The sequence below is a fragment of the Nycticebus coucang genome, chromosome 20, assembly GCF_027406575.1.
Source record: "Nycticebus coucang isolate mNycCou1 chromosome 20, mNycCou1.pri, whole genome shotgun sequence".
Classification (NCBI taxonomy): Eukaryota; Metazoa; Chordata; class Mammalia; order Primates; family Lorisidae; genus Nycticebus; species Nycticebus coucang.
The window spans coordinates 48,237,115-48,252,546 of NC_069799.1; the positions used below are offsets into that span (position 1 = coordinate 48,237,115).

Below are 15,432 nucleotides of genomic sequence, written 5' to 3' on the forward strand. Positions count from 1 at the left end.
GAGAAAGGATTAGTCTCACTGCAATTGCTAACTCTCACTCTGTGAACATATGCATGCTGTTGTTATACAAATGTTCTAATTTAGAACAGGTTTTGTTCCTCCTCTTCCTACCCCCTTTATTTGCTCACCCTGCCATATGGACAGTTGTGATTTGGACTTTCATGATTCAGAGTTGGGAGAACAGAGTAGACCCAAAGTAGAATTTTTCATGTGATTGGAAATAATGTCCTGAATAGTTCTGTAGTGTGTGAGGGAAGTAGGAAAGGTGAAAAAAAAAGATGATTTTAAGTAGAGTTGTGGGCTCTGTGATGTTTAAAAAATATAGGAAAAGAACCTGAGCCAGTTTGAATTTATTTTTCCCTTGAAAACTGGGGACCATGTGGGATGGTTTTTTAATAGGGTTTAAGCAATAAAATATATACATTTTTTCATTTTGTTTCCTCAAGTTTTCTTTTTTTTTTTTTCTTTTTTATTTTTCTAACTCATAGAGAACAGACTGGAAAAAGACCAGATCGGATTCAAGTGGACCAATTAATTAGAAGGTTATTGCAGTAGCCAATGTGAGAAATAATAGTGGATAGACTAGGATTAAAGTGTTGGGAACAGGAAACAGATTTCTGGTGGTATTTAGTGATAGGGGATATGAAATACATACTATATGTATGACTTACATAACTTAATACAGAACTGAAGTAGGAACATGGAAATTAGGATTGAGTAGACTATGTGTTTGATTTTGGGCAATTTACTTTGTGGTACCATTGACATCTGAGAGGAATGTCAGTTTTGTTTTTTTTTTTTCCCTTGAAGACAGAGTCTCACTATGTCACCATGGGTATAATGCTGTGGCATCAGCTCACAGCAACCTCCAACTCTTGGGCTTAAGCAATTCGCTTGCCTCAGCCTCCCAAGTAGCTGGGACTACAGGCACCTGCCACAATGCCCGGCTATTTTTTGCTTGTAGTTGTCACTGTTGTTTGTCAGGCCCAGGCCGGATTCGAACCTGCTAGCTGTGGTGTATGTGGCTGGCGCCCTGCCTGCTGAGCTACGGGCACCAAGCCGGTATGTCAGTTTTATATGAATCTGCAGCTCAGAGGAGAGGCCTTGAATAGATATAAAAAAGTTCACATGTAATTTATAAAGAGGCAAGTGTCTAGGACTAGACCTGGAGGCACTGCATCTATGAGATGACCTTGCAGAGGAGACAGAATGAGTGTTCAGGGGAGGTAGGAGCAAACCAAGGTGGGTATTGGTCCGTCTTTTTCACCTTCCAATGACAGTCTCAATATTTTCCCTTCTGTAGAATTATGGATTTCTTAATAATGTGGCAAGCAAAATTTGGCTAAAATTTGTACTATTTAAACTTGTGCTGGACATATTAGAAACAAGAATTTAAAAGATGTATGGAAGAATTTTAAAAAGACGTGGCTCTGCACGTTTTCTAACATCAATGACTCTGTTAGACAATCCTCAAAATTACTGAGGAAGAGGGGTGGTCAGAAAATATGATTCTTTTTACTGTAAACACAGTTGTTTCAAGAACTATGTAGGGTTTGAGATTTTGTTCTTCATGCAAGCTTCACGGGTTAGTCGCCCAGATTTGTAGTTACAGATGGAAAACTTGTGAGCAAATATAGGGCTTTATTACTCGTAAAGCGAAGAGGAATAGAAGTGCCAGTCTTCCAAGCCCAGCTCCATGCAGTGGTTCTCAACCTTCCTAATGCTGCACCCCCTTAATACAGTTTCTGTGGGTCATGACTGTTGAGAGCCGCTGCCATAGAGGGACAGAACATAAAGGGAGCTGAGTGGTACCCACAGTGATGCCTGTCCTGAGCTGAGTGGTGCCCACAGTGGAGTCTGTTTCAGAAGAGAAGCCTTCAGGTTAGGAAACTCAAAAGTTTTCTAAAGAACAGTAAGCTTACCTGACCTTTGTCTGGAGGGAGATGACATCTTCATTATGCTAGATAGCAAATCAATCTGCCCTTGGCTCCTTGGAAAGACACTGTTTCTCTGTCCTTCAAGAATATTCCTTATGCAGACATACTTTGACAAGTTAGTATGGAACAGAGATTCAATGCTTCTACTCTGAGGGTGTACAGAAACACAGCAGACCCAAGTATAATTCCCTTTTAACATTCACCCTCATTTCTACATCATTTGGACTTCTGGTAAGATTTCCCGTGGTCTTATACAAATTCACTGGTCACTCTGATTAATCTTCCTGACCGAGGCTGGAATCAGATCCATTCTATTTGTTTTACGAGACATTCTATTAAGGCTGCTATCACCAGGGTAGCAGGATGAGGCCAAACTGTAATATTGACCTCAGCTTTCCCCTTTCCCCCCCATAAAGTTTTAGAGTCTACACTAGAGAGCCAGGTTGCTTTCTCTTTAAGTTCCAGTACTAACTTTCTTCTTTGCTCAAGGCATTAATCTAGATCAGGCATCCTCATACTTTTTAAACAGGGGGGCAATTCACTGTCCTTAGACCGTTGGAGGGCCGGACTATAGTTAAAAAAAAAAAAAAAAAAACTACTCCGTTTCCCCGAAAATAAGACATCCTCCGAAAATAAGACCTACTTACAGGAAAGAGAAGACGTCCCCTGAAAATAAGACCTAGCCCATCTTTGGGAGCACACCTTAAAATAAGACACTGTCTTATTTTCGGGGAAACGGTATGAACGGTATAAGGCACTGCACATGTCTTATTTTGAAGTAATAAAATGGGAACAAATACAATCACACTGTATTGTATTTGTGGGTCATGACTGTTGACCCACTGTATCGCAGCCCTCTGGTGGGCCGCGAGCTGCAGTTTGAGGACCCCTGACCATGGAATTTTGCCTTGGCCTGCCAGGAGGAAATGTAGAGCTATTTCATTATCCATAACAGTCCTGGCCAGTGAATTGAGACTGACCTGAATGCCTCTAGGGCCAAGGTGATGTCATTGATTGCTTCAGCTAAAGTCAGGAACAACTTTCAAACAACCTTTTTAAATGGGATGAATCCTGAGGGATTAGTGCCTTGGTGCTTGACTTGACACAAGAAGTACTCCTAAGGCCTCAGCCCCTATAAAGAATGCATTGTTATGGTTGTCTCCCCTCTTTCCTTTAGGGGTGATCTACTTAAATCAGGGCTCATAGGCTGATAGTTTCTTCAGTGTGGCCTCTCCGATAGTTTCTTAGGGTTGCCAGTTCAGTATGAATAATTGTCTAGAACTTATTTTTTGGAGAGACTACCTGGAGGCATTCTGTCCAATCTGTCGTATTTATCTGTGCCATCAGCCAGATGGCATTCATCTGTCCCTTGGAATGATCTAATGATAGAGCTACAGGAATGGTCCCAGAAAAGACACCTAGAAGTATGGACAAGCATTTTGTGTGGGAGATGCAGGGGCTTCTGGGAGATTTTTCTGTGAGGTTAAGGAGAATGGTGATCAAATTGTGATCAGAGTTTTCTGGCAGGGAATGGGCAGACCTAGGAGTCAACACAACTTGCAGGAGCTGCACCAAGGATTTTCCTTTGTGAGGGGTGATTTTAAAAGACAGAGATCACTAATGTCCGTCTTTTTTCCTTACCTCCCAAAGTCTAAGGTGTTCCTCTCACAGGTGCCAGGGTTGTTGTATCCCTTCCACTGCTACAAAATGAATGTGTCCCATTCCAGTAGCTAATTTTACCTTTTTTCCAATTATCCCTGACATAGACTCTGACCTTCTACCTGGAAAGGTCAAGTGCAAGAGGGACAGTCGCATTTTTTTTCCCCTAGTTTTATTTATTTTTAAAATTATTTTTTATTAAATCATAACTTTGTACATTGATACATTTATGGGTTCAGGATACTGCTTTGATATACAGTGTAAAATGTTTACATTGAATAAAGTAACACATCCATCACAATTATACTCATTTCTTAATAGTTTTGAATTGTACCATTTGCATCATGCACATTAGGTGAGGTCCCCCCAACTACTTTCCCTCCTCCCCTATCCCCCCTCCCCTCTCTCTCCTCTTCCCTTCTACTTTCTGGACTATAGTTATGTTTTGCCATTTGTATGAGTGTGTAGGTGATTATATATTGATTTCATAGTAGTATTGAATACATTGGATACTTTTTTTCCCATTCTTGAGATACTTTACTAAGAAGAGTATGTTCCAGCTCCATCCAGGTAAACATAAAAGATGTGAAGTCTCCATCTTTTTTTATGGCTGGATAGTATTCCATGGGGTACATATACTACAATTTGTTAATCCATTCATAGGTCAGTGGGCACTTGGGCTGTTTCCATGTCTTGTCTATTATGAATTGGGCTGCAATAAACATTCTGGTGCAAATGTCTTTGTTGTAAAATAATTTTTGATCATCTGCGTATATACCTAGTAGAGGAATTGCAGGATCAAACGGTAGGTCTACTTTTAATTAGTTCCTTGAGTGTTCTCCGAACTTCTTTCCAGAAAGATCTTATTAGTTTGCATTCCCACCAGCAGTGTAGAAGTGTTCCCTTCTCTCCGCATCCACGCCAACATCTGTAGTTTTGGGATTTTGTGATGTGGGCTAATCTTACTGGAGTTAGATGATATCTCAAAGTGATTTTGATTAGCATTTCTCTGATGATTAAGGATGATGAGCATTTTTTTCATGTGTTTGTAGACCATGCACCTGTCTTCATCAGAGAAGTTTCTGTTCAAGTCTCTTGCCCACATAGAAATGGGGTTATTTATTCTTTTCTTATTGATTAGTTTGAGTTCTCTGTAGATTCTAGTTATCAGACCTTTGTCAGAAGCATATCCTGCAAAAGTCTTCCATTCTGAAGGTTGTCTGTTTGTTTTACTTAATGTGCTCTTGGCTGTGCAAAAGCTTTTTAGTGTGATCAGATCCCAGAAATATATTTTTGGTGTTGCTTCGATTGCCTGGGGGGTCCTCCTCATAAAATATTCTTCTACACCAATTTCTTCAAGTGTTTTCCCTGCACTTTCTTCTAGTATTTGCATAGTTTCATGTCTTAAGTTTTAATCTTTTATCCAGTGAGAATCAATTTTTATTAATGGTGAAAGGTGGGGGTCCAGTTTCAGTCTTCCACAGGTTGCCAGCTAGTTCACCCAGCACCATTTGTTAAATAGGGATTCTTTCCTCCACTGAATATTTTTCATAGGCTTGTTGAAGATCAAATCATGATAAGCAGCTGGGTTCATCTCTTGGTTCTCTCTTGGTAGAGGCATACATCTACATCTCTGTTTTTGTGCCAGTACCATGCTATTTTGATCACTATAGATTTATAATATAGCCTAAAGTCTGGTAATGTGATACCTCCTCATTTGTTCTTATTTCTGAGTAATGTATTTGCTATTTGAGGTTTTTTCTGATTCCATATAAAACGAAGTACTTATTTTTTCAACTTCTTTAAAAGTACGACAATGGTGCTTTAATAGGGATTGCATCAAATCTGTAGATTTGCTTTTGGTAGTATGGACATTTTAACAATGTTGATTCTACCCAGCCATGAGCATGGTATATTTTTCGATTTTTTAACATCTTCAGCTATTTCTTTTCTCAGAGTTTCATAGTTCTCTTTATAGAGATCTTTCACGTCCTTCGTTAGGTAAATTCCCAGATATTTCATCTTGTTTGACACTATTGTAAAAGGAATAGTTGATTGTTTCTTCAGCTTAACTATTGTTGGCGTATATAAAAGCTACTGACTTGTAAGTATTGATTTTGTATCCTGAGATGCTGCTGTATTTCTTGATCCACTTCTAAGAGTTTTGAAGTTGAGTCGACAGGGGCATTTTTATTAGAGACTATTATATCTCCTGGGTTAGTCTACATGGACCACCAGAAGTGGACTTGGTGAACATTATACTTAACCAAATAGTCATTATCTTTATTATCTAAGTCCTTAGAAATCCAACAAGAAAGCCAGGTGGCTGAAGCTGAATTAATTTTGAATTCCCGAAGCCTTATTGGCTGGGCAATAAGCCAGCCTGGAGTTTCCACTAGGGAATAGAAAGAAGCATCATGCTGAGGAATGGTCAGGGCCTAGTCCCACGTGGCCAAGAGGAGATGACTACTTCTTCCTGTTGACAGCCACATTCAGTAACAATACCGTTTTATTAATATGTGTGAACAATTAGGAGGTGGAAGAGGTAGACTCAGAAATCTTCAGAGTTGATTTAAAAATGTATTTTCTTAATTATAGTAAAGTGCATATATTACCACCTTAACCACTTTTAAATTGTATAGTTCAGTGGTTTTTAAGTGCAGTTACAATGTTGTGTGACCAGTCTTCAGAATTCTTTACATCTTGCAGAACTAAAACTCTATACCCATTAAACAAGAAGTCACCATTGCTTTCTGCTGCCCTTGGCAGTTGCTATCTTAATTTTTATCTTTTACAAATTTGACTGCTTTAGGTACTTCACGTAAGTGGAATTTATAGTATCTGTCCTTTTGCAACTGGCTTATATCACTTAGCATAAGGTCCTCAAAGCTCATCCGTGTGGTAGCATGTGTCAGGCTTTTTAAGGCTGATTGATATTGTATTGCATGTATATACCATGTTTTATCAATTCATCTATTGATGGACTCTTGGTTTACTTCAGTCTTTGGCTATTGTGAAAAATGCTACAAGGAGACTGCTTTTAGTTCTTTTGGGTGTATATGGTAATTTTGTTTTTAATTTTTTGACGAACCACCATACAGTTTTCCACACTGGCCACCCATTTTACATTCACACCAGCAGCTCATGAGGGCTCCATTTCCTCCATATTCTCACCAACACTTGTTATTTTTCTGGGCTTTTTGATGGTAACCGTCCTAATGGATGTGAGGTTGTATCTCTTTGTGGGTTCATTTGTATTTCTCTAATGATAAGTGATGCTGAGAATCTTTTCATGTGCTTATTGGGCATTTGCATATCTTCTTTGGAGAAATGTCTAGTCCTTTGCCCATTTTTGAATTTTTTTTTTTTATTATTTGAGTTGATTTTGAGGGGAAATTTTCCAGCACTTAGTAATATGTTGGGGGCCTAATGTGGCCCTACACGACTGCCTCTACCTCAAGACAAAGGACACTAAGGACCTACCTTAGCCTGACTCCCAAAATTTGTGCCAAAGGACCCTAATCCACCTAAGCTTTCTGGGCAAGCTGTGGAATTTGCTCACCCCTACAGGCCCGATATAAAATGGATCTCTAATTGCCCCAGGTGCAGATTGCCATCTTTGCCCTGATTAGGCAGGTCACGGTCCCTATCAATAAACTTGGCCTGAACTCTGCTCCCAATCTGTCTGCCTCACTTTTCACAATGCATAGTATAAGATGCTTGCGGGTGGAATGCTATCAAATACCTTCACTAATTGTTGAATGACTTTTGTGATTAAAAGCATACCTGTTGTCAGATTGCAAGTGGTGTGGAAAGTAAAAACATGACACAGATTAATATTAAGGGTCTGCAATGATGCAGCTAGAGTCAGCTGACTGGATGGGGATGGATAGCAATACCAGACCCCTCCACCCGCCCCCCCCCCAAAAAAAAAAAGTGTCAACAATGAAGCAACACTGATAGCCTGAAGAGAGGTGTCTAAGTTCCCATGTAACCAGTCTGCTAGTAGTATGCCATGTGGTCCCTCCATGAGACAAGTGGGTATTTTTCCAGGACTCATAAGTCTGGAATGAGGTAGTACCTTCTGCTTCGAGGAGACCAAGTCCTTGAGTTTCATGGTGGTACATGTGTTGCCGTGTCAGGTGTGATGATGGATCAACTAGCAGTGATGGCAGTCTGAGCAGCACTATCAGTAGTTTGATTCTAATTATTCTCAGACAATGGGCCCTTGCCTTAAAACATCTGTATTAGTCATTCCCATGGTTCAGTGAGCAACTACAGTTAATCTCCACAGTTTAAGGACAGTCTTTTAAAATGTCTTTCTTTAGTTTTCCATGTGGCAGACCAAACAGCTATCTCGGTAGGCCACTGGTAACAGTCTGAGAGTCAGTATAAAAACATAACAGTGTTTTCAAGGGGAGTATTGTCCTGATCTATAAGAATGCCCTTGAGGGCAGCACCTGTGGCTCAGTGAGTAGGGTGCCGGCCCCATATGCCGAGGGTGGTGGGTTCAAACCCAGCCCCAGCCAAACTGCAACAACAAAAAAATAGCCGGGCGTTGTGGTGGGCGCCTGTAGTCCCAGCTGCTCGAGAGGCTGAGACAAGAGAATCACATAAGCCCAAGAGCTGGAGGTTGCTGTGAGCCGTGTGACGCCATGGCACTCTACCGAGGGCAGTAAAGTGAGACTCTGTCTCTACAAAAAAAAAAAAAGAATGCCCTTGAGTTCTGCCCATAGAGTAAAGCAGCCACACCCATTTTCAGTTCTGTGTAGCAGGCACTGCTGTTGAATGGCACAGCAACCCACTGTACACTGCAATTTCAGCTTCATTGAATCACCAGTGAACCAGTCGTAGGCATTTAGGGAGCTTCTGTGAATCAAGGGCCAAAGAGCCAGTGGCTTTGCTGTAGGTGGCAGAATAGAAGTTCAAACTTCCCAAAAGACATAGCTGCTAACTTTTTCATGTAAAGCTGAGCTACCTTAGGTGCCTTTCTGACTACATTCTTGAAAATACCATTTCTATGTGATGAGAGAGGCTTGTTTGGCCCTTTCCACCTTGTTACTCATTGCATTTGAGTTGACCCATCCCCAAATGGGAATCTTTTCAAAAGACACATACCTGGTAGTTGTGTCAGGAAGGCATTAATCCAGATGCAGCAGGAACCTCTCAGAGAGGCTGCTTGTCTGGCCAGAGGCTTTAGTCAGTAAATTCATCTCTGCACAGAGCCTTGTACTCAAAGCGGTTATAGGATTATGGGGCCCTAAAACTGCCAGTGCTTTTTTATGTGGGTTTGTGCCAAGGGGGAGTGTATGGGCATTTACAGTACAAGCATATGAAATATCAATACCATTTATACAGTTCGTCCGTGGTGCAACAGAACACATGGTAGTACATGGGGTCAGAGTCCTACCCAAAAGGTCACATGAGCTTCCCTTCTCTGCGGGGAATCCTGCCCAGACCTCAGCAGTTGGAAGCAGATAATGTATCCCCCCACAGGACTGTTATGAAGGTGACTTGGGTTCTTGTATCCAACAGAGCCTTAAAATTTTAAGTCAGCTCCCATCCACAATGTTATTTAGCATACCCAGGTATGTTTGGTTTTCAGCTCCCTCTCTTGCCAACTTGGAGAATCGGCTCCACCCCAATCTTTAAAGCACCTGAGGTTGAGAGATGGGGTTGGGGGGTTGGGAGAGAGTAGTTCCACACCAGCAAACAAGGGGCATTTATTGCAGTTTGAGTGGTAACAGTAGCTGTATATTCATCAGCCATATAAACCTGCAGTATTTTTGGTCCACCTAGAACCCAATATTCTATAGCAAGGTTATTATTATGGACATCCGTATCTGTATGAGAACACCTTGATTCAACAGCTGTAGCCACTTTGCTTTCTGGTGAGGGCAAAGGGTTTTGCCCCCATTGGCTGATTTGGGCTTGATCTGCGTGGTGGCATCAATGTTTTTAGGAGTCTATTTTAATGTGGGCTGTCTGCTGCTCCACTGTCCAGATAACATCTCTTGAATTTTTCCTGGATTTCAATACTAGGGCTAGGGGAGATTTCTACGCCTGCAGCGTTGACAGTAAGAATCATCTGGATCATTTGAGCTCGTTGCTGATTCTCCAGAAAGTCACCTTCATTTGTAGGATCCATTGACTGGTTGGTGCTGAAGGGATTTTTGTCTCAGGACAGCACCTGTTACTAAAAAATGCTGATAACCTTTACCATCAGCTTGAAGGGATGGATTTTTTTTTTTTCTTTTGGAGACAGGGTCTTGCTCTGTTGTATGGCTAGAGTGTAGTGATGTCATCAGAGCTCATTACCACTTCCAACACCTAGACTCAAGGGATCCTCCTGTCTCAGCCTTCTGAGTAGCTGGGACTACAGGTGCTTGCCACCATTTCCAGCTAATTTTTTCTATTTTTAGTAGAGGCAGGGTCTGGCTTTTGCTGGTCTTGGACTCTTGATCTCTAGTGATCCTCCCACCTTGGCCTCTCAGAGTGCTGGAGATACAGGCATGAGCCACCACACCTGGCTTTTAAAAGGATGGATTATCTGTAAGCTAGACTGCAGGAGGAGCTGAGAACTAAGATAGCTAGTTGCTGCCATTCTTCTGCAACAAACATTACATGTCCAAACAATGTAATTACATTCTCCCCATCTTCCAAGCAAACTTGCCCAAGTTCTGAAGATTGGCCTGGTTCTACCCACAATGGGTTCAGACTTTCCTCCTCTCACACTCAGCGTAAGATGTATTTCTGTAACTATTGTCCAAAAGGGAACAGAACCTTATGTGCTCCCCTCTCCCTCTGCCAAACCTTGGCACTAGATGTTCACAGGGCACACCTGCTGAGGCTGCCTGTCAGCTGGGTGAGGAAGTCCTCCATCTGGAGCAGAGTTGGCAATCACCAGGGCCAGCCTGTTGTCTTTGAATTTGCCTGCTTACCAGTACTCAGCTAAAACTTTCTCTTCAATTTAGCCTCATTAACAGGCAGTAAAGTGGAGGACTATTCATTGCCCTGGTTGACCATACAATTTGGATAATATGTTCACCAATGATTCTCATAGACTTCTCAATTCTTGATAACTTCCCTTGCCTTTCCAGAAAGTGTTGGCTCTGTCAGCATCATATGATCATTGCCAAACTGTTGAAAATTGTGAAGGGCCTGAGATTTTTACCCTTGTAAGCTAACAAGTTCGTCTACTGCAATTTTATGCATTCTGTTGGAAGACATGAGACTCCTGGGTCAGAGTCAAAGGATTTGATTACTCATGGCAATAGCAGTACCCAGAGTGTCAGCTTTTGTGCCAAATAACTCTCAGTTTACACAGGATACTTGCAGAGAGAAGCAGGTGATGCCTGCATACACATTTGGTACATTAGAGGAAAGGGACTCCCAACTTACAGGACCGGATCTTTTATATAAGTTGACAGAAAACCTTTTTGACCTTTATTGGAGGGTTATGTTATCTTTATTATACTGGGCAGTAAACAGATTTGCCCTTTGCTTTCTGAGGAAATGCTGTATTTTTTAAGGTTATTTACATAAACATCTAGAACAGTGGTTCTCAACCTTCCTAATGCCATGAGCCTTTAATACAGTTCCTGTGGTTCGCGACCCACAGGTTGAGAACTGCTGATCTAGAACAAAGAAAATACATCTTTCTTAGAACTTACAGAAATGCTAGACAAGTATAGAGAGGTGTTTCTTTCCAGTTTGTTTTGGGTTGTGATAGCATTTTTAAAATTTTTGAGAAAGAGTCTCACTTTTGTTGTCCTGGAGAGTTCAGTGGCATCATCATAGCTCACTGCAGCCTCAAATTCCTTGCTTCAAGTTGGCCTTCCAAAGTGCTATGATTACAAATGTTAAGCCATGGCACCCAATTGCAATAGTATTTTTTTGAGAAAGTGTTTCACTTTGTTGCACTGGCTAGAGTGACCTGGTGTCAGCCTAGTTCACAGCAACCTCAAACTCCTGGGTTCAAGTGATCCTCCTGCTTCAGCTTCCTGAGTAGCTGGAACTACAGTAATCCACCACAATGCCTGGCTAATTTTTCTATTTTTTGTAGTAGATTCACTCCTTCTCAGGCTGAGAATTTAAGTTTGTCATTGGTTGCACATTATTTATTAGGACAAAGTTTTAAGTTATTGAGTAATTATTTCTCATGTGATGACTACCATCCAGTTTTTAAATGGTGACAAGTAAAAAATATTTTTACAAAAAGTCTCATAGGTAGGCTAGGTAGGCTGTACCAAACAAATTTCTAGGTTGCTTGTTGACAGTTGACAGTTTATAACTTCTGCTTATATCATGTTTTCTCTTGTACTTTTGTCTGTAGCATGTTGTTCTTTCTGACTTTAAGGTAATTTTCATATCTGCCTCTTACACTCCTTTTCATTCTTTAAAGCCCACCTATTCTGTAAATCCTTTCAGCCTACTTAGATGTTTTGCTCTCAGCACCTTTATAGTAATTTCAAATAAACCGTGCATGTGTTAACACAGCACTAACCTCATTGTATTATAAATTACTTATTTTTAAATTTTTTCTTTTTCTTTTTTTTTTAATCCCGATTAAATAAAGTGTAAGCTACTTGGAGCAGGACACTTCACTCTTTCTACACATACCCAGGTCTTTAGGCGGGGAAAAACAAACCCCTGCTTTGCTTGAGAATTATTTTAGAATTGAATTGATTAAAGTATTTGGTGCTCTTTTTTAAATCACTTTTAAATATTTCCTGCTTTTAGCTTTGTATAATTGCTTAATTTGAAAGAGAAAGATAAGGTATTCACTAAAAAATAGACATTTAATACAGTTCTATGATCCATTATACAGTATATGATCCTCATATATATAATTTATTATGTCAAATTTCTTGGTTTGTTTTTTTTTTTTTCCAAATTTAAAATACAGACTGTGGATATTCATAAAGAGAAAGTGGCTCGAAGAGAAATTGGTATTTTGACAACAAATAAGAATACATCAAGAACTCACAAAATCATAGCACCTGCAAATATGGAACGCCCTGTAAGGTATATTCGGAAACCTATTGACTACACAGTTCTGGATGATGTGGGCCATGGTGTGAAGGTAAATATTTTATCTTACATTAACTTGAACTAATTTGCAAGGCCAACAAATATTTTAGATAGGAAATACAAGGTGATGAAGATAATTTTCTTAGTTAATAGATTTTCTTTAAACTTAGTAGCATTGTAATTTTCATAAAACGTTTAATATTAGTTATGTATTTACTAAGCTTAGGGCAGAATTTTACCTGCAGAATAGGCTGTATTCAAAAAGTTATTAATATTTGAAATAGCTATTTATTAAATAAACCATTTAAACCCTAGACTTGTATTATAAATTTGTGTTGTGAATGCCATGTCTTGATTTTACTACTGGATTAAAAAAAAAAAAAATCTATGTTCTTTCCAGAATTGGTCTAGAAGATAATTTATAAATAGTCTTATCTTTTTATTCCTAAATATGTGCATATGTTTTTATACCTGTGTGTGTATGCACATATATGTATGCAATTGTAGCAATTTATAAAATATGAAAATTGCATGTAATTTTTTTCTGTGTAAATAAATACCTACCCAAATAAAAAAGAAATCCCACAGGCTTTTCAGAGAGAGAGAGAATTTGTTGCCTGTGTCTGTTTCTAAGCACGGCAGAATTGGCTCATCTTGAAAGATACCTGTATTCTATCAACTTTTTCATAGTCATGGGTCATTTTTCAAGCCTTTGGAACGACCTAAATTCTTTAGCCATCTATGTTCTGGATAAATTGTTCCTTTGAAATGTGGCACTCGTTTTTCAATAATCAATCATTATTTGATTTTGTTTCTGGCCTTCAGAATATTTTCTAACAGTATTAAAGGAGCAAGCTAGAACTATGAAGTTTTTCTACCTGACTGATCTGACTGGTACTCTTGCTCTATCTGTTGGAGTCTAGATTTTCTGGGCTTCCTGGTTGAGAGAGGAGCTTAGCTGATAACATTGACCTTTATTCAGCTCTTTTTTCAGACTGGAATCTCTTTTCCACTTTCATGCCTGGAAGTTATATATAAAGTTGAAATACTAGAAATATAGAGGAGACAACTTGTTTGTTGTATTTTGTCCAGGGGTATGATTAGGGTTGTATAAGAGTTTAAATTTAATTTTAATTTAAAGTATTTCAGACTGGATTGAGCTGTAGGATTTGTGTTTTGAGAGTTTGGGAAAATGTCTTCTGTTATTTTCCATCTTGGGGCTACACACACACACACCACATATGCATGCATAAAAATATATATATAAAATATACATACACACCACACGTGTGCATATCCATACATATAAATATATATAAAATATACACACACCACATATGCATACGTATACATATATAAATATATATACACACAGCATATATACATGCGTATATATGCATCTGTATATATGTCCACCCACATTTACACTCACATGCTTACATCTTCCTCTTGCCTTATTTTCATTTTTTTCCTTTTGAAGCAATACAAAAATCATTTAAAAAACACTGCCATTACCTTAGTGAATATCCTTCATTATCTCATCCCTCCACTAATAATTGTGCTTAACAATTTAAGATAGTACTTGTCTGAGTAAAAGATGAATCCAAATTTTACAGGCAAGTTTTGGGTGAGAAAATTTATCTATTTCATCATATATGTATAAGTGAGAAGTGTAAACAGAACATACAGTGTATTATAATGTATATACATTATAAAATGTGTATTAGTAGGTGCACATACTGGAATAAGTATATACATATAAAATGATCATATGTACTATATTTTATTTACTCTTCAAGGATCCTAATAATGTTTCTCAAATTTCATTTTTTAAATCCAGGGTGAAATGTAGTGGTTAGGTAGAGTTCCAGATGTTGTTTCTGGATTAAAGTGAGTAACGTCATTTTAAACGTACATTAAAGAATGCCACATTTCTGACACAATTTTTATAAATGGGAATGTATTCAAGAGAATGTAAATTCCTTCTTTGGATGATTTCCTTTAATACTGCCTTCGTAGTCACCTGAAAAATGGTAGACACTTATTAAGAATGGCTGGTGGTAAGAAAAGAACTTAGAAACCTTGAAATTTATCAAAACTTAGACTGGAAACCGGAGTAGTGATGCTTTAGGACTATACTCATTGTTTCATGTAGGTAGGCTAGTCGTATTTCATAGAAGGGGCCTTTAGGATCAAAGTAGCTTTTCTTTAATTTTGAATTTTGACTAAATGGGTTCAGGAGCAAACTTAGAGCTAAAGTTATCTATAACTTCCTACTAGTGTTGGCCTTCTCAAGATTTGAATTCATAAGCTAGAAATGAGAAAATTTTCCAGACCCTGTTTTTTATTCCTTTGTTTGAATTTGGCTAAGCTATTACGGTGCGTGATAATTTTGTTTTTAAATACCAACATGCTAGGTCTTTTTGTGAGTTTAGAGGCAACCTGTAATTTTGAATTTTAACATTTACTGTTTATCACTTTTAAAAATACTGTACTACCTTTCAAGTAATGAATACTGGAGCATTCATTATCCAGTACAGTCTTAGTTGTTGTACACTGATGTGTTAAAATAGCTTTCTTTATATCTAATGTGTTATGGTGTTTGTATTTAGATCAAAGCTTTATTTTTCTTAATCACCCAAGATTCAGTTGGATTAGTTACATAGGAAAAATAGTGACCTAAAAAGTCACTGGGCCTATATGAGATTGATGTAATTAAGTGGTGGTTTCCTTATGAATACCTTTCTTTAGAAAAATACATGAAACACATGAATATTTCCCCAGTACTTATGGATATCTTTTT

General features: G+C 38.8%; 1 protein-coding gene across 14 annotated transcripts in view; it reads left to right on the plus strand.

The window, feature by feature from the left end:
- Positions 1–15,432, plus strand: part of ABI1 (abl interactor 1) — a 116,197-nt gene that overhangs the window by 75,037 nt on the left and 25,728 nt on the right. For all 14 annotated transcript variants that reach the window (XM_053573149.1, XM_053573163.1, XM_053573164.1 and 11 more), the window contains exon 3: positions 12,505–12,681. In XM_053573149.1, coding sequence (XP_053429124.1) covers positions 12,505–12,681 — 177 coding nt within the window. The remainder of the gene's footprint in view (positions 1–12,504; positions 12,682–15,432) is intronic.